The sequence below is a fragment of the Osmia lignaria genome, chromosome 8 (genome assembly GCF_051020975.1).
Source record: "Osmia lignaria lignaria isolate PbOS001 chromosome 8, iyOsmLign1, whole genome shotgun sequence".
In the NCBI taxonomy this organism is placed as follows: Eukaryota; Metazoa; Arthropoda; class Insecta; order Hymenoptera; family Megachilidae; genus Osmia; species Osmia lignaria.
Genome location: NC_135039.1, coordinates 13132021 through 13155502, shown reverse-complemented (window position 1 = coordinate 13155502; position 23482 = coordinate 13132021). Strand labels below are relative to the sequence as shown.

The 23482-nt window shown below is 50.3% G+C and overlaps 3 protein-coding genes across 26 annotated transcripts in view; 2 read left to right on the top strand and 1 right to left on the bottom strand.

The window, feature by feature from the left end:
* LOC117606476 (uncharacterized) overlaps positions 1-23482 on the bottom strand; it is an 80627-nt gene that overhangs the window by 6205 nt on the left and 50940 nt on the right. For 10 of the 24 annotated variants that reach the window (XM_076689750.1, XM_076689749.1, XM_076689764.1 and 7 more), the window contains exons 4-22: positions 22001-22362; positions 21012-21038; positions 20655-20826; positions 20345-20543; positions 20083-20278; positions 9975-10134; positions 8951-9076; positions 8272-8443; positions 7950-8093; positions 6483-6628; positions 5674-5727; positions 5435-5503; positions 4856-4945; positions 3668-3730; positions 2860-3085; positions 2233-2343; positions 2058-2165; positions 1790-1987; positions 1613-1712 (exon numbers count right to left, since the gene is read on the bottom strand). In XM_076689750.1, coding sequence (XP_076545865.1) covers positions 1613-1712; positions 1790-1987; positions 2058-2165; positions 2233-2343; positions 2860-3085; positions 3668-3730; positions 4856-4945; positions 5435-5503; positions 5674-5727; positions 6483-6628; positions 7950-8093; positions 8272-8443; positions 8951-9076; positions 9975-10134; positions 20083-20278; positions 20345-20543; positions 20655-20826; positions 21012-21038; positions 22001-22362 — 2723 coding nt within the window. The remainder of the gene's footprint in view (positions 1-1612; positions 1713-1789; positions 1988-2057; positions 2166-2232; positions 2344-2859; positions 3086-3667; positions 3731-4855; positions 4946-5434; positions 5504-5673; positions 5728-6482; positions 6629-7949; positions 8094-8271; positions 8444-8950; positions 9077-9974; positions 10135-20082; positions 20279-20344; positions 20544-20654; positions 20827-21011; positions 21039-22000; positions 22363-23482) is intronic. The other 14 variants (XM_076689751.1, XM_076689765.1, XM_076689752.1 and 11 more) reach the window with 13 other exon arrangements.
* Positions 11250-13274, top strand: LOC117606489 (adhesion G protein-coupled receptor D2). The gene is made up of 4 exons (XM_034328990.2): positions 11250-11537; positions 11763-11868; positions 11935-12143; positions 12205-13274. Exons 1-4 carry the CDS (start codon positions 11409-11411, stop codon positions 12739-12741), a joined length of 981 nt encoding a protein of 326 aa, XP_034184881.2. The 5' UTR covers positions 11250-11408; the 3' UTR covers positions 12742-13274.
* Positions 16102-20074, top strand: b6 (pentraxin-related protein b6). The gene is made up of 8 exons (XM_034328981.2): positions 16102-16289; positions 16443-16680; positions 17094-17199; positions 17552-17766; positions 18280-18379; positions 18688-18899; positions 18964-19302; positions 19359-20074. Exons 2-8 carry the CDS (start codon positions 16486-16488, stop codon positions 19728-19730), a joined length of 1539 nt encoding a protein of 512 aa, XP_034184872.2. The 5' UTR covers positions 16102-16289; positions 16443-16485; the 3' UTR covers positions 19731-20074.

The window sequence follows — 23482 nt, the reverse complement described above, 5'->3', positions numbered from 1 at the left end:
CGAGAGAGGGAGAGACAGACAAGAGAGAATAACAATGCAAAAATACAGCGACAGAGAGAGAATACAGGGAGCAAAGTATCAAACATTTTTACGAGCTCGTCTCGTATCTCGTCGCGACGCAGATTCATCCTTAAGTTTTCCTTAAGTCACACAAAACTAACACCGATAATGATCTGACAAAACACGGTCGTCGGCACTCGTCGACATCGCGATTGCTTGCGAGGAGGGTTCGCCGTCGGGGGTTGGGGGTTGGAACTGAAGAAATAGAAACAGAGATAGAGAGAGACAGCGATAGATAGATAGAGAAAGATAGAGAGAGAGAGAAAAAGGACGATTTTTTCACCGGGGAGCGTCGACGACCGAGTTTGGTTTTGTCATACCATGCGTTGCTAAATGTATATAAAAAATATCTATACTATCGGGACACAGCAAACACTGAAAATATTGGTTGTGGGGGGGTTGATCGGGGTGGAGGGGTCCATGTCGCAAAGAGAGACACGAGTTGGAGGAAGTATCTTTAGAGACGCATTCAGGTATTTCTTTATCCGCGGTATCGGGTACGAAGGAAGGCTCGCTCTTCGAACGAGTCGACCCTGTCTCTAAGCCGGTATTCCCGGCAAGGTTTACGTTGGATCTTGTCTACCGAGAACGATAAGGATCGAGAGAAATCGTGTTGGGTACTACGCTCGCGGACCACGGCAATTTTGGCGATAAAACGCGAGGGTCACCGAGATTAGATCCGCAACCGGTTGCCGCAGAAAGCGAACAAAATGGCAAGCGTTTGAAAACGAAATCTGATTTTAGCACGCGAGACAGAGATCGTGGAAGATAAATTGTACTTTCGCCGAAAGTCACGTGAATGCACGCACAGTGACACACGTGTGCTGGTACATTTCAACGTGGACGGAATATATTTATAAAATCAGTACGATCAGAGTCTATGTATACAAATGTATAATAATAAATACGTGTGTGTGTGTGTAGACAAAATTCTACGTCACTCGTGGCATGCGCTTTTTAGCATTTAACAGGGATTACGAAGGGGGAGTTAAGCGTTTGGTCAGACTCGATGTACGTGGGTCGCTGCAACAATACCAAAAAATCGTTTTACTCGGTTCATTGGCCAATACCTACGTAAGCGATGGATCGGACCGTTTCACGCGGCTCTTTGCGTTTGCTAGAAAGACGACCCGATAGGAGGTGCCGACTGTGCTCGTCGGAGCCTCGAAGGATCCTCGAAGATTCTTGCATCCCGAATAAAATTAATTCTCGCGTAGATCGAACGCTTCTCTTTTCATTTTTCTTCCTTCTCGGAAGGGGGGGGGGGGGGGGGGGGGCATAGGGTATTCAAAGCGCGACAAACTAGATCGGGGGTTGGTGCGGTCCGGGTACCAGGGGGGACTTCATGCAGGGAAGGGTAGATCGGATTGGGGGTGGGTGTCGAATAGAATCGGAGAACGGATAAATAAATCGGCGGATGGATAAATCGATAGACAGACGAGAGAGAAGAAAGAGATAGAGAATTTGAGAGAGAGAGAGAGAGAGAGAAACTGAAATGGAAATGAAACAAAAGACAGCGGCGAGCGAGCGAGCGGGGCTATTGAAGCGTTACCTTGGAATGTTGAGCGGAAGTGGGTGTTATCGGCGGTGTCTCCTCGGCGTCTACGCTCGTCGCTGCGTTTGGTAATCGCTGCTCTTGCACCGACGCCAAGCTGGGTAACACAGAAACGGCGTTTCCACGTTTAACAAGAATAGTCCTCGCGAAAAATGGGGACCGTTTTCTACTTACCGTTTGAGCGTCACGAGGGTACTGGTGAGCTTTTTGCAACGCTTCAACGCTGACTCCAGTCGTTCGGGTTCTTCCTTCAGGAACTTTTCCGCTCGTACGACCATCTCCATTTCCGAGCTCAGCAGACCCTTCATTCCCTCCTGTAGACTCGGAAATCGTACCTTCAGATCGGCTACCGTTTTGCTGAAACGGGACAAACTTTCCCTGTGTTTATTTGGTTGAGGATTTTTCAAGATTTTTATGATTTTTACTTTGATTTCTCTTTCACCTCGATTTGCTCATTATCAACGCCATGTTCTCCACGTCCGACATGTTTACCCTCGTCTTCCTGTTTATGACGTTGCCACGCAATTCCTCCACCGTGTTTTCCAGCTCGCTGAAATCGTTTCACTCTATGATCATTCATTCCTGTGGAATGGAGAGGAAAGATTCGGTACACTTACGTCAGATCTTTTACCAGCCTCAGCATTTCCTGCCTGTAGAGGTCTTCCTCGCGGCTCAGTCGAATCTTCTCCGCGTCCCAGGCTGCGTCTCCGCATGACAGTAACATAGCCCTGAAACGGACACCAATTAGAGACAGAAAAATTGTTATAATTTTCTAATAGAGGAGTAAGAAAAATTATTCTCATACGTGATAACACGGTAAACTCTCGCTATATTGCCGGTTATGCTTAGAAAAATTCTTGGAATTGGCAATATAGAAAGAGCGCCTTAAATGTAGCTCTTCATCGTTGAAACGTGTAAAGGGAAACTTGCTCAATTGGCAATATAGAGAGTGGCTATATAAGGAGAGTTTATTGAAAATCGAAATAATTATATTTAATTATTTAACCCTTGGTCAATCGAGACCCAAACTTATGAAACATTGAAATGAAATAAAAATTGTGGCTCTCTCCATGGTCCGCCGCCCCAAGGCTTTCTCCCTGGTCCGTCCTCTTGGGGAGGAGGGCCTCTCCATGGTCCGCCGCCCGAGGGTTACGAAACCCATTATAATTATAAGGGTCATCTGTACCCTTTTGTACCGTTACCCTATTTTTATTTCTAAATTCCCTTTTATTTAACGCACACACCTGATCGTGATGAACGTGTCCAGAATGGTCTCCCGTATGGTGTGCGCCTGTGCCTGAGACATGCGCCGCAGGTTTCGTACCTCCTGCCTGAGATCCTTCGCCTTCTTCTGCAAGCCCCGCAGCTGATTGTACATTTCCGGCGTGAGAGCCAAGTCCCGATAAACGTATTGACCGGCGACTAGGGCCGCTGGTTTCGGCGGCGGAGTCGGCTTATGCCTGTCCCTCTCTGAAACCATTCGATCCAGCCTGGATAAGAACCGCCCCCTGTTTCGCGATGGGGAAAAAAAGCGTCGCCATTTCCGCCCGTTAATCAGTGCGAAAAATCGTCCGACTCGATTATCCATTGGACACTCGGTCCGTTACCCAGGGACGCGACTGCTGGGTGAACCAGAGCCCCGAGGGAACGGGAAAGGGGACGATGATTGGACGATTCGAAAGGAACGTCGCGCTTCGTTGAAAACACGCGGATATGCAAACTCGTATCCTTGAACGGATCTCGTTCCGTTGACCGAGCGAATTTCACGGTCGACGCCACTCGGTCGCTCGGTGCTACTCCATGCGACGCCTTTCGCACGATCAAAGGGCGGGGGCGGTGAATGTGCAGGATGTACGATTTGTTTCTCGAGTTATTGGTTGAATGAACGAGACACGGTTAGGGAAATGTTCGAGGATCGAACAGAAAATGGTGAAAATCGCGGACCAAAAACCGAACGAAACAAACGGAAGGGAGGAGGAAACGGAAGGTGAATGACGGCGACAACACATATGGAACGAGGAAGCTTAAAAAATAACACTGAGACAGCTTTACCTTGCGAAGACATCCTCGGCAACGTGGAGGATTTGATCGCCGGTTTCGTTGGTTTTGTGTCCGCTAGTAGTGGAAGGCATTGCACGAGAAGTCGTTAGAGATTATTGCGTTAGTATCAACTATCAGAGTTTATTCTTTCCCCGTTCGGACACGCTTAAAATAGTGGGCTGTTCGAGACACGATGGAGGCTAATTACATATTATAATCAGAAAGAATTAATTAATATACTTGTAGATGGAAAGAGCAATTGGTTGAAATGTCCCATCGTGTCTCCGAGGATAGTGTGCTTAAAAGAAAACGGCAATAGTAGCGGTTAGCGGGTACCCGAGTCTCGGGTCGGGTAGGGAGAAACCCGAAAATTCGTCCAGTTCCGGACCTCGGTATTAACTCGGGAATAAAAATCCGATTCGGGTACCCGAACCTCATCTCGGGTACTCGAATATCAACTCGGGACCGAAAACTTCAATTCGGGTACCCGAACATCATCTCGGGTTTCAAAAATCAATTTGGGAGCCAAAACTTAATTCGGATACCCGAATATAAAATTTGAAACCAAAATTCAATTCGGGTACCCGAATATCAACTTGGAACCCGCGACTCAATTCAAGTACCCGAATATAAAATTTGAAACCAAAATTCAATTCGGGTACCCGAATATCAACTCGGAACCCGGGACTCAATTCGAGTACCCGAATATAAAATTTGAAACCAAAATTCAATTCGGGTACCCGAATATCAACTCGGAACCCGGGACTCAATTCGAGTACCCGAATATAAAATTTGAAACCAAAATTCAATTCGGGTACCCGAATATCAACTCGGAACCCGGGACTCAATTCGAGTACCCGAATATAAAATTTGAAACCAAAATTCAATTCGGGTACCCGAATATCAACTCGGAACCCGGGACTCAATTCGAGTACCCGAATATAAAATTTGAAACCAAAATTCAATTCGGGTACCCGAATATCAACTCGGAACCCGGGACTCAATTCGAGTACCCGAATATAAAATTTGAAACCAAAATTCAATTCGGGTACCCGAATATCAACTCGGAACCCGGGACTCAATTACCCGAATAAATTTATATGCTGGACTTTCCAAATCCTACCCGACATACCCGACCCGAATTCTCGGGTACCCGTACATTGAAAATCGATAATAAAAATGTGCGATCGTAACCATTACCTGCGTGCTGCGGGGAATGCTGTTTAGGAGAGTTCATGTCTGGCGGGTCGTCGCTGAATGACACTGACTTTTCGAAGGACACCGACTTGTCTGTAATAGAGGGTTGATCAGCGATATTTTATCTCCTTCGTGCCTGTACTTTTTCATAGGGATAGCGAAACAGCGTGCGCGCGTAAACGAAGAGAATGGTGCAAAGAAGGTAGCGTTCGGTGCGATACAAGTGGAGAAATAGTGTAGAATGTGCGCCGGAAGCTCGAAATGAAATTCCGCGACTCGAAGGAATAGCGAAAGAAAGAGAAAAAACCGAGAGGGTATTTAGGAAGATCTTAGATTGCCTGAAAGCGCAAAGGGGGAGGTAATTAAAGGTGATTTTCACGCGATAATCGGGCTTCTTTAGAGAATCGTGCTTGAACGGTGTGCAAAGACGAGAAATTAGGCGAAACAAAGATGCGGGGGAGGATCGAGAATGAGGTATTGTGCGGTACTACTTGGAGAACGGTAAACGTAAAAATGCAACGATGCATGCGCTGGTTGCAGCACGTGTAACATGAGATAAAACAATTTGTTTGCGAACCGCACCTTTGCCTAATTTCGGTGGTTTTACGTCAGTCCTTAAGTACGAGTCATCTGTAACGGCAGGTTGAGACACTTGAATTTTACAAAGGAGAACCGTTTTAATCACACTGGTTATACGTAGGGCACTATTATAAAATGTATACAATAACGTATCAGTATAATATAATATCTTAATTACGTATACAGGCGGTTACAGTGATTCGAAGGAAAAATAGAAGATAGAAGAAGATGAAGAGACACACCTGGCAATGAGGCAGAGCTGGAGCTAGAGTGTTTGTCGAACTCGTCCCCGGCGCCTGGTGTGTGCGTCAAATCGGAATAACAAAGCAGTTGTACAGCAGGGTATCAGGAAACTTTGAACCGCTTTACTTATACCCCGGCGATGGTTCAACGCCTTTTTAATCGAACGGCTCGGGAAAATCTCGCACCATCGCCAGCGTGTAAGTCGCGGCATGAAACGTATGTACGTTTGCTACGTTAACACATAATCGGCTAGCTCGAACGGAGCAGAAGATGCGTTCCCGACTGGTCCGTTCGAGACGAATCGAGATCGAAATTTTCTAAAAGAGAACGAAAGAAAAACCGAGACGCGAGGAAACGTACGAAGAAAGCGAGGGGTTGGTACCAACATTCACGCAGAAAGAACGGGACATAGGCGGTAAAGCGTCGCAGAATGAAATCTCTTCAACGAAACGAGCTAACGCTTCTAACTGAGTCGAAATGCGACGAAAGATCGAATGGAAAATAAATGCGAAGGGATTCGTTTCGACGATTATTCTCGTCCTTTCCTTCTGATCGTTCACGCAGACACTCGCCCAGCCATTTACCCTATCGTCGAAACGAATCGAAGGCGGAAACTGAAGAGAAATTGAGAAAATAAGATGAGGTTCAGGGGGTCGACGGCGGGCGGAAAGAAAAACTACGCGCGGAAACCAAGGGATAGAATCTGTTTCGCAGTGAAGAGAGAAACCGTTGATAGCGCGTCTAACGTGAAAATAGTAGAGACGTTTCGATAGTTATGGCCGAGAGGCGATATAAAAGGAGAACGTACCTGGTCCTCTCGCGTATGGGTCGCGTCCCGCGGGAACCTGCAAGTAATCTCGCGGCGATGGACTGGTGTGCGGCGCGTGGGTCAGAGCCTTCTGCACCAGTCCCGTCAGGTTAGCCAGCTGTCTCTCCATGTGTTCTACTCTTATCCTAGAGCAACGAATCGGCGACAAGTTAGAACGAAAACGGTACTTTCCGTAAATCGAAGATGGAACTAAATAAAGTCTAGTTCTAATGAAAATCAAAAGCGTCTTTCAAGAAGCATTCCATAGGATGCATCTAGGGGTGGTCGGGTACCCGAAAATTACCCGACCCGAGATTCGGGTACCCGGGCACCCCCAGATACATCTTGTCCATATACAGTCTTGATCCGAAATAAGCAAGTGTTTTCTCCGGGCTCGAAATAAGTAACTCGTAATCCCCTTTTGTTTCTTTGAAATCGGCCGCAGAGCGAGAGATCCGAGGAGAAGTAAGAAGTAACTTGATACCAAAATGAGAGGGCATAGTACATTCCATCCTTGTTCAAAGCGAGCCGCGATCACTTTATAGTTTGCCGCTACCTCGGCCCTCTCACTCGTCGCGGTTCCAGAACAAAGCCAAGCCGAATAGTATACCTGATCCGTAATAAGCAACTGGCCGGTCCCGAACGACTTGCATTCATTTCGGCACGAAACTGTAATCGGAAACGATAACACGACCACGAGGACGACAAAGTTTCCGACAGGATGCCATGATATTCAATTACGAATATATACATAAAAGCGCTCGATACACATTCTCTCTACGATCGCTAATCGGCATGCTTACATTCCATCGTTTTACATATCCACGTCCGCACACAGAGGGTGTAGCTACGAACGGTCGGACAAGTTTTCGAACGCAACACGAGACGACCCGACCCGACCCGACGCGATGCGGTGTATCGACTCGACAGGTAACTCGATTCCCGGCAATTCCAATATCGAACGCAACCTACCTGCATGCCTCGATGCGTACTATACATGCACTGAACGAACGACGCTCGGTTCCGGGGAGAGTTTTTCGTCCGGTCGGTAAGGAAGATATAAATGGCCGTCTCGAGAGGCGAACGAGCCCACCCTAGGGTCAACGGAATCGACGGGAACGTCGATCGATCAACTCGAATAGATGCGCCGTATTTATCGTGGCACATTATCGTCCACTCGCAGCCATCGAGCGTATAAATAACCGACAGGGCGAAAGGGTTGAACCCGAGAGAAGCCAGCGTGATTTTTCACTTTCTTTCGCGATCCTCCCCGTAAACGACGCCTCGGTTCGTGAATTCTACCAACGACCACACACGCATTCACAAGCGCATTCGTGTGACGGATCGAGCGATAAGACGGTCTCGGTATACCGCGGTTCTATCGCGAATTGTAAAGAGAAAAATAAGAGGAAGAAATAGTAGTAGTAGTAGTAGTAGAAGAAGCGAAGAGAAGAGGGTAGTCAGTACCGAGTAGCGTCGTAGCTCTGACCACCGGGTGGCAAAGGTGGTGGCGCCCCTGGAGGAAACGGGGATCGCGGTGGACCGGACGGCGGACGGCCTGGCGGTTTCACACCGTATAGGCTGTACGATTCCTCCAACAGCTCCGTATCGCTGCACCACCCACAACAGAGACATACGTATCCGCGCTATCAGCCATCCACGAAATTGACGCGAGTCTTTTCTTTCAAACTGGTCGCAATATCGATGAACCATGGGTGCGCGCGCGTCGATGATAACGTCCGGGGGGGAAAAAAAAGAGAGAACGAGTCCGTCGTTGAACTCTGATTACCTGGCTTCCTCGTCGATGACCGGCGTGACGGTCCCCGAGTACTGCGAGTAGTAAGGATCCTCGTAGCTGCTCCCGGCGCTGTACGGTCCAGGCGGGTATCTTCCGGTCCCGGAGCCAACTCCTCCCCCCCTTTCGGGACTGCTCATGTAGCCGCTCTCGCCGTGCAATCGATCTGCGGAATCGCAAGCGTTAGAGACGTTGGACGGGTCCAACGACCGCCTACCAAGCGGGCGCGCACAATTTCCCGAGGGTGTCGAGCGACAAAGCGACTCTAGAGATTGCTTTTTTTTTTTTTTTGTATTTTTCGAGCGTGCTTTACGGGACATTGAAAGAGTTCTACGAGTTTTCCGGTGACAATGGGAGGAGCGGACACGACCAACGTACCAGGAACGACCACGATGCTCTACCGATAGTCTCGGAAACGGGGAAGGTTTAAGTGTACGTTGTTGCAAATGGTACTTCGAAGGGGTCGCGCGTCTCGTTCGACCGAACAATTTTCTCTCTTCTTTGGCCAATCGTTTCCCATAGCCTTCGTACATCGACCAAACCGCCTGCCCCGTACTCAAACTCTTTGAGCGTCCCTGGGCATCACAATGCGTCTGCCCGACAGCTCGCGATCGCGATCAGACTGGCGGAAGGATTCGAGCTTTCCGGGATTTACTTAAGGATTACTACTGACCTGCTATACTATAGAGGGAGACCGAACTGTCTCTAGAGAAGCGTGCCGAGCCCCCGAGACTTCCAAGGGGACTCTTACCACACTGGTAGCTGCGAAGCGGCTTGGCCGGCGGCACCCCGCCACCACCTATCCAACCATCCGGAAAACCAAACAAAAACCAATGTACCCAGCCTGCGACGCGTTTCTCCCCGAGCATATCCAACGTTCTTTGCTAAGCAGCGCGGTAAAAGTGCACGAAAGAATCGCGCGAATAGATCTCGGTTCCACTAATGGACACCTCCTAAGAGGTTACCTTCTGTCGGTAATCGTGCACTCTTCCGTCGCGTCGTAGCAAAGACCCGGTGAAACATTTCCACCCTTCTCCGATCACGGTCCTTCTATGATCGCCGATCGAACGAACACGGACACGGAAACGGAGGTGAAGACAGAGAGATAGAGAGCGAGATACAGACTAGGAGACCGAGTGAACAGACAGTACAGGCAAGGATCGAGCGTGCTACCGATCGCAATGAGTTATACAGAGGCATGGACGGTTTAGCCGCGTTCAAGCAAGAGCAGAGGTCAGAAGTCCAGGATACGCGGGTACCCGAGTAGTCGGGTCGGGTAAAGTCGAACGGGTACCCGAGACGTACGAACCCTCGGGGTACTAGACTTTTTCAAACTGGTCCGATTGTGTCGGGTACCCGACCCTACCCGAGTACGAAATTTCGGTTACCCGTCAGCCCTAATGGACAGCCATGCAATGCTTGCGGATCGGGATTGCTAGCGAGTAGGGAAGCGTCGACGATCGCAGAGCGTGCGAGAACGAAGGAAGCGGGCTAAGGAGATCTGGTGTGTCTCGAGAGAAGCGGGCAGTTTCTCGAGACGATTCTTTAGTTGGATTAGAGCGTGGCGCAAGGTTAGACACGCATACAGTCAAGGCTGCAACGGATTGTTCTAACGGCGATTCCCGAAACGACGAGGACCACCCCCCTTGATTTAGGATAATCGAACGATCCGAAGGGTTCCGAGGATTTTCGTGTACCTGGAGTCGTCAGAGGTTTAGGCTGCGTTGGGGTGGAACTCGGTCCGACCACCGACGACGCCGCGGGACTGTACGCTCTCATCACCGGTCCTCCTCGCGGCAGGGTGCTGCTCCCCCCGACGTAGTAGCCGCTGCTCCCGGAAGTCGAGTTCTTCGCCGTCTGAAAGCAGAAATATTTACAATGTAATTTACGTGCTTCGCTTTTTTTTTTTGTTATCTTGCAGAAGACAATCCCGTTTGAGCACGTATGTCGAAATCCGAAACGATACCCGTTTAAAAGGATAAGGGAGGGGGATTAGATGTTATCCTCAGCGCCGTAAAGAACAAACAGCGTGGAAGATTGATGGACAAATTATGCAACGTTCTTGATAAAGAAGTAGCGGTATGTTCAAATATGGAAAAAAAGGGGGGATCGAGAAACCATTGGTAGAAAGTATAATCGGGTAAACACGGTTAATAACTGCACGGTTTCGCGAGGTTTTGGATTTCCTTGAATTTCAACTTCTCTCTCGAGAGAAAACGAAAGGTTTCATGGTAATGAAAATGATATACATCGAGGTTTTCATTTTCGTTTTACCGCGGACGCGCAACGATGAACCGACTTTACGATTCATAAACAAGCGGCAATTTTCCCATTCGACTCGGACAACGATACGGATTTGTCGCGTTCGTAACCGGGCCGCCTACGAGGATTCACAATTACATGAAATGGTTTGTCGGATTACGAGTATTTCAACTTTCCTTTCAGAAAAATCGCTGTTGTTCTTTACGGATTAGATTATCTTCGCGCTTTCGAAAATCTTCCCTCATAAATAAACTCGCTCTCGCTTTTTATAATTCATAAATATGTAGCCTAACCGCGCTGTCTCGAATGGCAATTGCTATACGAGTGCGAAAACTCGAGAATATCGAGTCGGGTAGAAATTCTTCCGGGTCGACACGGGTACCCGAAATTTTCAGACTCCCCCACATCCCTCTTAATCGCAGCAGACCCTCGCCACGCAGGTGCTGCGTGAATGCAAAGCGGTATGACGCTCGCGAGATCCGCGCAGCGTTCAGCTGCGTTTCCGGAAATGGTACCGTTCAGGAAGGAAGGAAGGAAGGTGGAAATGAGAGAGGGGATGCGGGTTCGAGCTGAACAAGCAAACGGTTCGCCAAGTGGTATCAGGGGCAAGGTCCTCCTCCCTCTTCCTCGTTCAAGTTGCTCGCGGAGCTCACCTCGCCGGCTTCGCCATCGGCTGTGCTTAGTGTTGTTTACTCGCGCGGACTGTTCGCTACACTGGCTCTCGTCGGACACACAAGCAACGGGATAATTTTCGCAATTACCTGATTGACTGCGAAAAGCGAAGAAAGCAGGCCTGGAGCGCAACAGGAAGCGATTACGAATAAAGAGCGCAAACAGAAGAATACAAACTAAAGGAGGAAAGAACCACAATGAAAATGTCAAGAAATAATTTTCTACTTCTGCTCCTCGGCCTGGCGATTTGTCCCTGTTCCGGAGGGCAGAAGCAACGCGAGACGCCGATGCACAAAGCGCAGCTCACTCAGAAGGGGTACATCCAGGTGAGAAAGTTACCGCGTTCGCAAAAAGAATAATAGTTCGGCCCTCGGGGAAGTCCTTGAAGCGGATTCGTAACCGACCCACCAACGAACGTCCACCTACTTTCCAATCGATTTACGCGAAATCGCGAGTATTAGCCATCGCCCTTATAAGACATCGATCGAGGCGAGGCTAAATTCGTCGAACGGAATGCCGCGATCGTTAACTAGGATCGATGACTTTTCCAGTTCCTCAGATGGCAGCTACCAGTGCCACGGATCACCGAGTTCACCTTCTGCCTATGGATCCAGTCCGACGACCTCACTCACCCTCACTCCATATTCTCCTACTCGAGTAAGTTCATCGGTAAAACAAACATATTTCTCGGCAATATCGCCGTAATCTCCTCCTCTTCGACAGAAAACGAACGCGAGCGATTGGTCCGCGCCTGGATATCCCCTCGGGGGAGGAGCGTCCATCTGGAGATCGGAGGGAAACAGGTGATCGCGTCGACGACCGAGATCGACGAGAATCGCTGGTACCACCTGTGTCTCAGCTGGGAAAATCAGGTCGGCCTGTACGGTTTGTGGATCAACGGGCAACTGTGGGCTCGGGGCCAATCGGAGGAGGTGGGTACACACGGGGACAGGCGTCCGATCGAGTGACGCTACGAGGAATGTACGATTTCAGACGGCGGGTCACGCGATACCCAGCGGAGGCGACATTGTACTGGGACAGGAGTACACGGACTTCGATAAGGGACTGGAGGAAGGGGTCGAGGGTTCGGTTTTGGGCTTCAACCTTCTACTGGCCTCGGCTTTCGATCCTCTGGCGAGGGATTACCAGCATCGGGAAGCCTCCTCCTCATCGAGTTACGCCAACGCGCCCCTTTTCGCGCGGATTCCTGTGAAGTTGCCGCAACCCGGCTTCGATTACGCAGCGCGGACCTTGCCGGTCTCCAACCAACCGCGGGCTCGTCGATACGCCGACAGTTTCCAGCTGCCGCTGACGAATCGCACCGCAGGCTACAAAGACAAAGTTATCGGCTCGAACAAAGAGCCTCTCGGCTTGCAATTAGTGAAACTGTCGTACGTTCGCTGCGAGATCGGCAGAGGAAGCCCGTTCATTGGCGGCCATCTGATGCTTATCTCCTGGAGCAGGACACCCGTCCGCGTGTTCGGCGGGGCGATCCTGAAGAACGTGAAAAGCGAGTGCGGGAATTTTTGAGCAATCAACTCATTCGACGAAAACGGAGAAACCGTAAAAGTCAAACTGGACTGTCGCTCGATCTCGGTTTCCGTTAAGATCCAGTTCGAAACGTGACCAAACTCGTCCGATCCTAACCCAGCCGGTTATCCGGTGAAATTTCAACCCATTACATTTTCACTGCGAACGATGTAACGCGTTTTAGAGATCGATCTCGCTGGATAACTATTAGATAACGTTACGTTAGCCGTAATTTGTCGAGGATAAAAAAGGGAACGCGGCAGTCTGCATTGTTCGTCCGAGGTGAAATACTAGCACCGCGTGCAACAGCTTGCCGCAATCTCGGAAAAACTCGGGAGAGAAGAAACGCGCGACGTTACAAAACCGAGGACAGATCGATATCTAGGCGAGGCTAAGCCGAGGCAAAAAAAGGTCGCGCGAGCACCCTTTTACGCAAAAGGACGCGACTCGGTTTCCTTCAGACAGCGATATTTCGGCTTTCTTTCCGCGATCATTTCGTAATCGTCGCCGCTTTTCTGCATCCGCGAATCCGTGTAGGGCGAAGGCGCGCGGGTCTCTCTCCGCGGTCCGCGCTTTCGAAAACAGCGATCCCGCGTCGCAAATGGCGCGAATCGCTATGGGACACGGATTATTACGCAAATGGCGTTGATTACCCATGTCGGGCCCTAAAGGTGCTCCCGTTACAACCTACCAACGTTACGTGCTACAGATGCGTCGTTACGCAACCTGCCGAGGGGAACGTGATTCGTCCCGAAAGGAACGCATGGAAAACTTTCACCCGAGAATAACTCTCAAGGCGAGGGGATTACGAGATCGAACGGTACCGATCGCGCAGGGCATACCTTGAACGAGTTCCGTCGCGAATTTCGACCGTGAAATCTGGTCCGCGCGGAAGCTGCCGGCGGAAAACACGAATCGCGCGACCGGTCCCAAGGATCTACCGACCGGTTTCTCGATCCATCGCAAAGGAAATGAGCTTTGCTTTCGCCCTCTGGTCCTGAACGTTCATCAAATCGCTTTCACTTTCACCAAAAATCGACTGCTTTACGAGACGGATTCTCGGCCCTGCTCGGACGGTCTCGCTCGCGTAATCCGACTGACGTTGCGCACCGTGTTCCTGTTCGAATGGTTTATGTATTCTTACATGACATAATAAAGATATATCTGTTGATTGGTATACGCATTTTGAAACATTATTTCCTTTCCTATTAATTACTTTTACGGCCACGGACGGATTGGTTATGGGGAGAATTTGGGACCTAATTAACACTTGGGTTATGTACATTGAAAATTATACAAAAAATTAAATAAATATTAATTTCTAGCTATAGCACACCTTTGTTAAATGTAAATCGTATAGATTAAATAAATTAAAATTAAAATAAGAAATTTGAAATCAGTCATTTTGATTGGTTTGGTTAATTAGTGTTAATTAAAATTGGGGCCAAAATTGAACCCAATCTTCCGGAAGAAAATTGAAGTCCCAGTTGGTCCACGTTTACGGCTGTTAGATTTGTTAAAAGGAGATCGACGGAAAACCGATACCGTCCGCGAAGCCTCGATTTACATAACCGCGAGAAGAATTGCACAACGCAGAAAAGTCGAAAGGATCCTTTGGCAGGCCGTATCTGGGTTAAAAACGAACGGCGCCTGCCTTCGGCCACTGCCAACGATCGGTTTTAACGAAACGATTAGCGGCAACGAGTTAGCCTAAATGAATGAACGCATAGCGTCTCCGGTGATTAAGACCGCCTTCCGCATTAGGAACGGAACAATTAGAGGCGGTAATCTGCCGGCATTCCTCGAGACAACGCGTTGTTTTCTCGTTGGCCGTCAATCGAGGAGTAGGCTTTTTTCGAGGCCGAGCCGTTGCAATCGGACTTTCATTTTCCAGGGCCTCGTTTCCTTCCTTCCTTCCGGTCTTCTATGGAGAAAGGAGACGCGAGAAGGGAGGTTGGATAGGTGCATTTTTTCGGACAAGGCAAACGTCTCGTTCCTTCGCTAACTTTTCCCCACCGCTTTGGATGCTGACCATGGTATCCGTTTACTTTCTTCTCTCGAATGTCCGAGACTTTCGGTGTTACATCCGCGACCAGGTACAGTAGGTAAAGGATGTAGCAGGTGATTATTTAAGAGCTTCTGTTTAGATTACTGTTATGGAGTAAATGAATTTTTTATATCAGGCAGAAAGAGAGGTGTTAAAATTAAGGAAACTGAGAGATTATTATTTTTGTTAAATTTTCTATCAAAAGGGTTAATCCCGTTTATTAACAAATAAATAAATAAATAAAATAAAAGATAGAAAATTTCGGGTAATTAAATTACCTTAGGGATAACAGCATAATATTTTTACCCCAGGGTCTGGAATATCGGGTACCCGAATTTTCAGGTACTTTCTGATACACGAAGAAATTCAAAGTGGTCAATTTCTCCTTTACCCAATACTTTTCTCCCCAGACTCTTCGAGGAACGAGAGTCTCGACATCGACCCTTCGAGGTCCATCCTCTGGGTCATAGTTCCCGATCCCCTTTCCATTCGATCACGAACCGCGGCGAAACCCGAGCGAGCATTCGCTCCAATTTTCTCTCCGTTTGGAATTCAACAAACGAACACGGTCGAACGAGTGGAACGACAAGTACCCTTCTAATTTCCTATCGTACGTAGACACGAGGGGGGAAGGAATTGCCACACACACCGGTCGCTCGATCCGGAACGAGGCTGTTCCGAAAAGGATCACCGGAGAGCCCGAGGTCGCGAGCCGAAATCTCTGGATATCCGAGCAAGATCTCGCGGTCAGAATGTCGCAATTTATTCTGAACCAACCGTCTATTCGCGTCACGAACACTTTTTACGAGGCTGGACCGCTTTCGCGAGCGGGGAAAACGCGTAGCGTCGATGATCGGTAAGTCACAAGGCAAATAGCACGCGCTTTCGCGTTTAATTATCCTTCGGACAGTTACCCGGCCGCTCACTCGCTTCATCGATTACGCGAGTTAAACGAGTTTCTCGAGCCAGGCATTTCCGATCGAACTGGATCAACGGTCGAGGTCTGCGAGGAATATCGATAGCGAGGTGGGAAGAAAAAAGGCTGTGTCGAATCCGTGGAACGATTCGAAGGAAAAATTGGAGCGATACCGAGAGTGACCCAGAAAATCGTCGGAGGAAGGTGTACAGGGAGCGGGGCAGGGCGTGCGCGCATCCTGTAGCACGCGGCGGATCGTAGGATGTCCGAGGCTGGAAGTTGAGAAAAGGAGAGAGAAAAAGGCGAATCAAAGCGGGTAGGAGGTGTGCACCACCTCTTACGAGCTTACCAGGCCTACGCCGAGCAGAACGACCGGACAGTTACCTTTCTGTTTCGAGACTGCGAGCATCTACCTCCCTCTATCGCGTCGTCCGCTGGTTATTCGGCTTCGCGCGATACCAAAGAACGTCTTTCAAAGCTTCATTCGGTCGATCAATATCATACGACGTATCCACGGTAAAGGACATCGAAGTCGACGACTTACTACGGATCGTTGCCGATTTCGCGATCGTTCGCGTGCACCAGGTGAGATTCGCGCACGGAGAAACCGATGTGTATCGTTTCCACTCGCGATATCGTTCCGCCGCGGTGAATTAAATTACGCAATTAGAACCGTGCAGCGGAACAAAGTAACCATCGAGTTTAGCCCGCGTTTCCTTCATCTTTTTGCCCTTTCAGGATAATCGAAGGGGTTGCAAGAGAGGGAGGTTTCCTCGACGAGATGACCGCGATTGTTCTATTGCTTTGTGGATTCGCGTGGGCGGCGCAGGGTATATCCACGTCCTGGCGACCGTCGTTTCCGGTCTCCGTGAGCAGCGTTCATCCTCAGACGTCGGGGGTGTTCGGGGGATACGACCCGGAAGCGGACAAGTGCACCCTGTACAAAGTTTCCATGAATCAGGAGCTCTACTTCGAGGTACGTTCGCGGCACGCAGGAAGCTTTTCACGGTCGAGGGATTACGAGTGAAATGACACGAATCGCGGCGACGAAAGTAGGAGAAAACGACGGCGGCACGCGAGTTTTCCATCGGTTCCTCTAGCGATCAAGGTTAACCGTCGAGCGGAATACGAGCCGAGATCGAACCGCGATCGATTCCGCGTTGCGCAACTCCGTGTCGTCCTAGGAAGAATCACGGCAAAGACCTTGTTCCGCCGAGGCAAAATCTGTCGAAAGTCGCGCGTGAAACTCGCCAGCCGTTCTTACGTAAATCGATAATCACGGCGAGCTGGTTTCTTGTCGAAACGAAACGACAAATATTAGAAGGGAAACAAGCGAACTGGTTTTCCGATCGATATCAAATAACTCGATTTGTCTGTCGTTCCCCGCAGTACATTCAGTACAAGACCGAGCTGCCGGACATGAAGGAGTTCACCCTGTGCATGTGGAGTAGGTTCCACAACCACAGCAACGACCATCCTCTGTTTTCGTACGCAGGTGAGCAACGCCGCTTCTCTTTCCTTTCACCTTTCCTCTTCCCTTTGTTTTTTTTTTCCCTTTTGCACCGTGTGCGAGAAAGCGAAAGTCCCGTCCACGGTGCTTTCCGAACGCGTTTTCTGCTTTATCACCACCTCGAGGTGCTCGGAACACGACTATCGACGGGGGATCGCTCCTGCGAAATCCCCGGAACGAGTTTCGCAAGTCCACCTCGAGGCGAAGCCTTCTCCCGAATCGCACGCAAATATTCCACGCGATTACGCAATCGTCGTTCAATTATCCTCCCCCACCTCCTTGGAGCCGTTTATCGATCGACGGGATCTCGAAGATTAGCGACTCGTTTTTCTTCAAGTGGGGGATCAACCGCGAGGAATATTATCCTGGGTGGCGAACACCGCCAGGAGCTCCTACTTCATGATGAACGTGAACGGGCACAACTTGTACAGATTGAATTATCCGCTCCGATTGAACAAGTGGTACCACTCCTGCCAAAGCTGGAACGGCCGTACCGGCGAATGGCAGATCTGGGTCAACGACGAGCGCGTGGGTCGAGGGTTCAACAACAGGGTGAGTTCGGGCTCCGAGGTACTTTTCAACATTCCGCGATCCGAGTGTTGGAAAACCGCGAGAGTCGACGCTTTCTCGATAAACATTGTCGCCACGCCTCGGAATCGTCCTCGAAAGCCGAGTAGAAAGCGATCTTTTCGAGTCGGACGATTCGAACGCGATCTCCCTGGATCCGTTTGCGTAACCCTTTCCTCTATTCGCATGCCGTCTTCCGCGATGCAAATCGCGTTTGGAATTCGACGAGATGACTGACTTTTCCGGAACTTTTGGCACGCAGAGCACGCTCGTTATTCGTCCTCTCTCTTTCTTACTCTGGTTAGCCTATTTCGTGCCGTGAAAGTCGACGCGTCCTAGATTGCCGCGATTTTTCCGCGCGCTTTTCCCTCCCGACGGAATTCACCTTCGCGTTTCTGGGATGAGCGCGATTCGCGGTGAAAGCGATTTTGCGTGTCAAATGAAACGAGGCTTCTTTATATTCATATAATACTTTCGTGTTTGCTTGGAACGCGTCAGCTGGTCGGACACGTGATTAAAGGCGGTGGGATTGCGATCACGGGACAGGAGCAGCGACAACTGGGCGGCGGCTTCTTGGAGGGAGAAGGAGCGCCTACGGGTAAGTGTACGGGTACCCGAGAATTCGGATTGGATTTGGGTCGAGAATTTTTGTCGAATATAGATGGAACTTTGAAGGTTTCTTTCTTATTCGGGTACCCGAATATCGAGGCAGGAGATGAAACTCAATATCAAGTAGAAACCTAAAACGCGATTCGTATAATCGAATATCAACTCGGGATTAGAAACTCAATTCGGATATTTGAATAAATTTAACTTATGGGGTTCCACAGGACCCGACCCGAATCCCGGGAACCCGGACTTTCTCCACTTTTCTCCGCGATTTATATTACTTGAGATCGTGTCTAGGTTCCGGAGGTCTTTTGGGAGAGATAACTATGGTGCAACTATACGAGGTAGCGTTGACAGCAGGAAAGGCACATAAAGATCACAAACACCACCATGCCCATCATTATGAGCACGAGACCGGAAACAACACCCCAAGGCCCATACGACCCCCTGTAACTGGTCCCCCTCTTCCACAGAATCCCTATCTAACCGGGGGACAAATTAACCATCAGGTAAGCCGTATAGAAACCTTGCTAATAAATGAAAATTTTTTGCTAAATTTTAAGTAAATTTCAGGTAAAACTGAACCCTGGAGCTCCGGTACAAATCGTCCAAGGCGGAGTCACCCTCCGTCACCCAGCCCTGATCCCCCGAGACCCACCTCCGCAACCCTTCCCTCCCGCGAACCCCTCCTCAGCCCCAGCCGCGTTTACTCTCCAATCCTCCCAGTTCTTCGGCAACTTGCAGAGCGCGGTTAGCCCGCCGTCGAACGGAATCGGAGGAAACTTCCCCGACGGCTCGTACCACAACCTCTTCAAGAGGGAGAAGAACTCGGTCGAAAAGGAGGGCGAAGAGAAATCCTCGACTAAGAAGAGACAAATCGAGGATACCAGCATCGAACACTCCGACGGGAAGGTAAGTGAAAAGAAGAGACCATGGTTGAACGGAATGATGAAAAGGAGAATTCTCAGGTGACCTTCGTGCCAAGGGAAGAAACCGATAAAGCGGAGGAGCTGGAGAAAAGGGGCTCGGAACTGAAGAAACGAGAGCTGGTGCAGCTGGGGGATGGACTGATAGTCGACGACAGATACATTTCCCAAGGACTGGACAACGACTACTTCGCTGGACTGACCAACTTCGGACTCCAGTTACCGAAATACGAGAACAAGGACGACGAAAGGGAGCCCGCGGAGGCGGAGGTGAGGATGATCATGGACGTCTGCGACGGCTGCGCCGAGGAGCCCTTCTCCAAGGCCCTCGTCATGGCCTGGAGATCGGTCCCGAAGAAACTCTACTCCGGCGCGCTGCATCTACCAGCCACCCCGCTGTGCAAAGTGTTCTGAATCCGACCCAACCCCGCCATCGCTGACACGGGATCTCTTTCCTACGTGTTGCGAACTCGAACGCGATAGCTCGATCTGCCCGAGGATCGATCACCTAGACGTATTTATCGCCACCTCGGACGTGGCCCACATAGATCGGTGAACTTGTAGAAAAGGTATTTATTGTAAAATTCGGCCTTAGTTTGGGGGAGTAGCTTTTCTACAAGTTCTCCTTAGATCATTAAGTTTGTACGTACACGCAGTTAGGCTAAGCGTCAGTATTAGATAAGTATGTATACATGTATCGGAAAGAACGTCGTCCCGACGAGACGACATGCGTCGACGGAATAAAACCATGCAATCGTTACGATACCTTGCTCTTGTGAATGTGTTGGTGCTGGTACTCGCTGTCGAACTCCGGCTCGCTGAAGTAGCTCTGGTCCTCCCAGTGCGGGGGAAGTCCTGCCCCGGTCCCGGGTATCCCAAGGGGTCCCGACATCCCGGTCACGCCGTCGGTACTCTCGAACAGTCTCAGCACGCTACGGTCTCGGATGTCTCTCAGATGGGATCTGAAATATAATCGGCACCGTTATCCGAAAAGTTCCAGAACGGTTCGCGGCCGTTCCGCCGGGTACCTGAGATCTTCGAGTTCGTAGAACATGTCCTTGTTACTGTCGTGTATGTAAACCTTCACGTGTGGACTGTCTAAGTACTCCATAGTCAGTTGCTTCGGGAAACTTCGGACGAAGAGGGCCTTGACGGTGTCTATGCTAGTGATTTCGTTGGGTAGCAGTGCCCGCTTCGTCTCGTTCCTATACTGCAGGAACACTAGACCTAAGGAATCGTCCACAGAAACGCATCGTTTCGTCAGGTATGTCCGACAAGGGCATCGATCGGCGAGGCAGCAACAAGACGCTCCTAATTCTATCGCGGGTCGTGAGTTACCTAGTGGTCGCTCCAGTGTCTTGCTGGGGTTCCGTACCACGGGGAGGCTGCTTCTTTGCTTACCACCCCGACGGAATCCGGTGCTCGATGTCTCCACCTCGGACATGATGCCCGGGTCTTCATCGAGCAACATCGTGGAGGAGGGAGGCGGGTACCCGCGCGGAAGAGGCGACTGGAAACAATCGTTTGCAGCTCGATTAGCATCGTTCGTCCTCGCGTCGCGGTCGTATCAACGGTATCCGTCGAAACGAAACCGGCGACGCGTCGGTCGACGGAGGAAAGAAAAGACGGCAAAAATCGGAGAAACGAGGAAATTGAACGTGCATATTGAAAAAAAAAAGAGAATAAGTAAATTACCTTTCTCTGGCGAGACTTGGTCCCCATCTGTTTGCGGCGCCGGGTACACGGAAACACACACACACAAGTAAACCAGTTAGATGTATATACATATATGCATGGAGCAGAAAGAAAGGGGTTTGCTGGAAATGTAGTTTGAAAAGGCAAGAGCGAACAATGCGATCGCGACCGATCGATCCGGCATCGGTGACTGCTCTTCGTCGGATTCGTGGCGGCTGGTCTAGTCCTGGAAAAAATCTGCCGCGATCGCCAACTCGGTGCCAACGATCTCCTTTTCCGTTCCTTATCCCTCGATTTCCCGCCGAAAATTCGTCCGAGTTGGCGACCGCGTTAACGCGTTCCCGCGTCGAATCGACGGACAGACAAGAGGTAAAACGGAAACCAGAGACAAGAAGAGAATAAAGGATCGAAACGAGCAAGAGGGCGTGACGATGCACGATAAAAGAGACGTTCGGTCCGCGTGGTACGAGACAAAGGGAAGTACGCGGATAAAGGAGGTACGGCGCAGGGACGTTTCCATTCCGCCGATCGGATTTCCGCTCGGCAACGGGTTAAACCTGGGGATCGATAGATTCGCGCGACACCGGACACCGAAACTCGCGCTCGAGGAGAGGATCGGGAAACGAGGACGGCGTAGGTGGATACGGCTTAATTAACCTCTTCCCTTCGTTACGCTCGGTTCTTGACCTCGGAAATATCCGTTAAAATCGTTCGTCGCCGACGTGGGATGCTCGAGCGAAGATCGGTAGAAGAGGGAAGAGGCTTACGTAATCTCCGCGCGCGATTCGTTAACGGCGGACCAGGAAGAGGGACCGCGATCCGATACCGAGATACCGGTTACCTTGCGTCCCGAACGCCCCTGGCGCGGTTCGATCGACGGGGAATAAGATAAAATATTATAATTAGGGTGTGGACGTATCGAAAATGGGCATAAACGATCAGATTCTTAACGGGGTACATATTTACGTGTTCCGGAAGCAAAGATTCACCTCGAGATCCATGGTGGTGTGACGCGTAGGCGGCGTACCGTACTGTCCGTGTGGCGGCGGCAGGTGATGGGGATGAAGGGGATGCAACTGCTGGGCAGCGTTGAACTGTTGATGATGTAGGGACGGTTGGTGATCGCCACTGAGGGTGTGCCTCCTCGGCTCGTCCCTTGACCGACCGCCACCCACCGACCCGCTTCTGCCCCCCGGGCCGCCTCCGCCGCTTCCTCCGCCTCCACCCCCGCCTCCGACACCCAACACGCTTCCTCCGCCCCCGACTCCGATACCACCGCCGCCGCCACCTCCCCTTCTACCACCTGGAATTTCGTTCGAGCCTGCCTCACCCTCCCCCCTGCCGGACCCACCTGAAACGATAAAAAAGCAGAACTTCGATCAGTATATTATTTTCTTTTCTGATTAATCTAACGAAAGATTAAGACGTTCCGCACGACCGACCTACTTGGCGGGTAAGTTACGGATAATTTTGGCCTTCGCGAAACTGGCCGGAAATAGTAAACGAAGGATCCTACACGTGCGAGCGACAGACGACCATTTTATCGCATGTTTTCTCCGCGGTATTCGAGGATACCCCGCTATTTACCGATAGAACCAACTATTTCCAATCGGCGCGTAATCTATGCGCTGGCAATTCGGATGGCACGCGGGTCGAACCGAACGCAACGAGGCTGGCGCGCTTAATCGGAACACGAGGATGGAAGCTAGCGGAGTAGGAAAGTAGGTCGCAAACGGCTGCCCGTTGCTCTCCGTCCAATTAATAAACGAGCCTCGCGAATTCCGCTGCACCGTAGCAGCATCGCGCGAATCCGCCCGGTCAATCGCCCGTTTCTCCCGCGATAATTAACGCTCGTCGCAGAATTATCCCCTTCCATCGCGACGCTGATGCCCGATTAGTAGGCGCACCTTATCCGCGCCCGTCTCGTTGATTGCGAAATTGAAACGTCTCGCGCGTCGACTTATCGTCGAGGACGAGTATTCGCCGAACGGCCGATGAAATCCATTACGGGGAAGACGGGTGAAATTTCATAACGCCGATCGATAGCCCGGCTGGTATCGAAATTCGTTAAAAGCCCCGAGACGGGCACTAGACAGCGACGCGGTTCCATCGAGACGAACTTTCTCACTGATTTTTCCAAGTAACCCTTCGGCTTTCTCCGCTTTCCTTCTCGAGATCCTGCGGCGAGAAACGGTGCCTGTGGTAAAAGTAACGAAAGAACAGACGCGTACGCACGCGAGGGTTGAAACGATACGAAGCGCGACGCGCGGCGATACGGGCAGCACTGGCACCGCGACGCGCCGCGAGATTCTTCAACGAGTTTATTTTCAGAATACCGGCTAGCGTGAGAGTATACGACGAATCAACGAAGCTCTGTTCCCTGCTACGTCGAGAAATCTAATCTAACGTACGGCTATTCGATAATTCCTCGACGGAGATAAGATTCCGTCCGGGCGGACTGCAAATACCTG

Bases quoted from the DNA above. Each gene is read 5' to 3' on its own strand.
- b6 (XM_034328981.2), top strand. From the start codon at position 16,486: ATGACCGCGATTGTTCTATTGCTTTGTGGATTCGCGTGGGCGGCGCAG. The intron at 16,681-17,093 runs GTACGTTCGCGG...CGTTCCCCGCAG, and splicing joins ATCAGGAGCTCTACTTCGAG to TACATTCAGTACAAGACCGA. The intron at 18,380-18,687 runs GTAAGTGTACGG...GATCGTGTCTAG, and splicing joins GGGAGAAGGAGCGCCTACGG to GTTCCGGAGGTCTTTTGGGA.
- LOC117606489 (XM_034328990.2), top strand. From the start codon at position 11,409: ATGAAAATGTCAAGAAATAATTTTCTACTTCTGCTCCTCGGCCTGGCG. The intron at 11,538-11,762 runs GTGAGAAAGTTA...TGACTTTTCCAG, and splicing joins CTCAGAAGGGGTACATCCAG to TTCCTCAGATGGCAGCTACC. The intron at 11,869-11,934 runs GTAAGTTCATCG...CCTCTTCGACAG, and splicing joins CTCCATATTCTCCTACTCGA to AAAACGAACGCGAGCGATTG.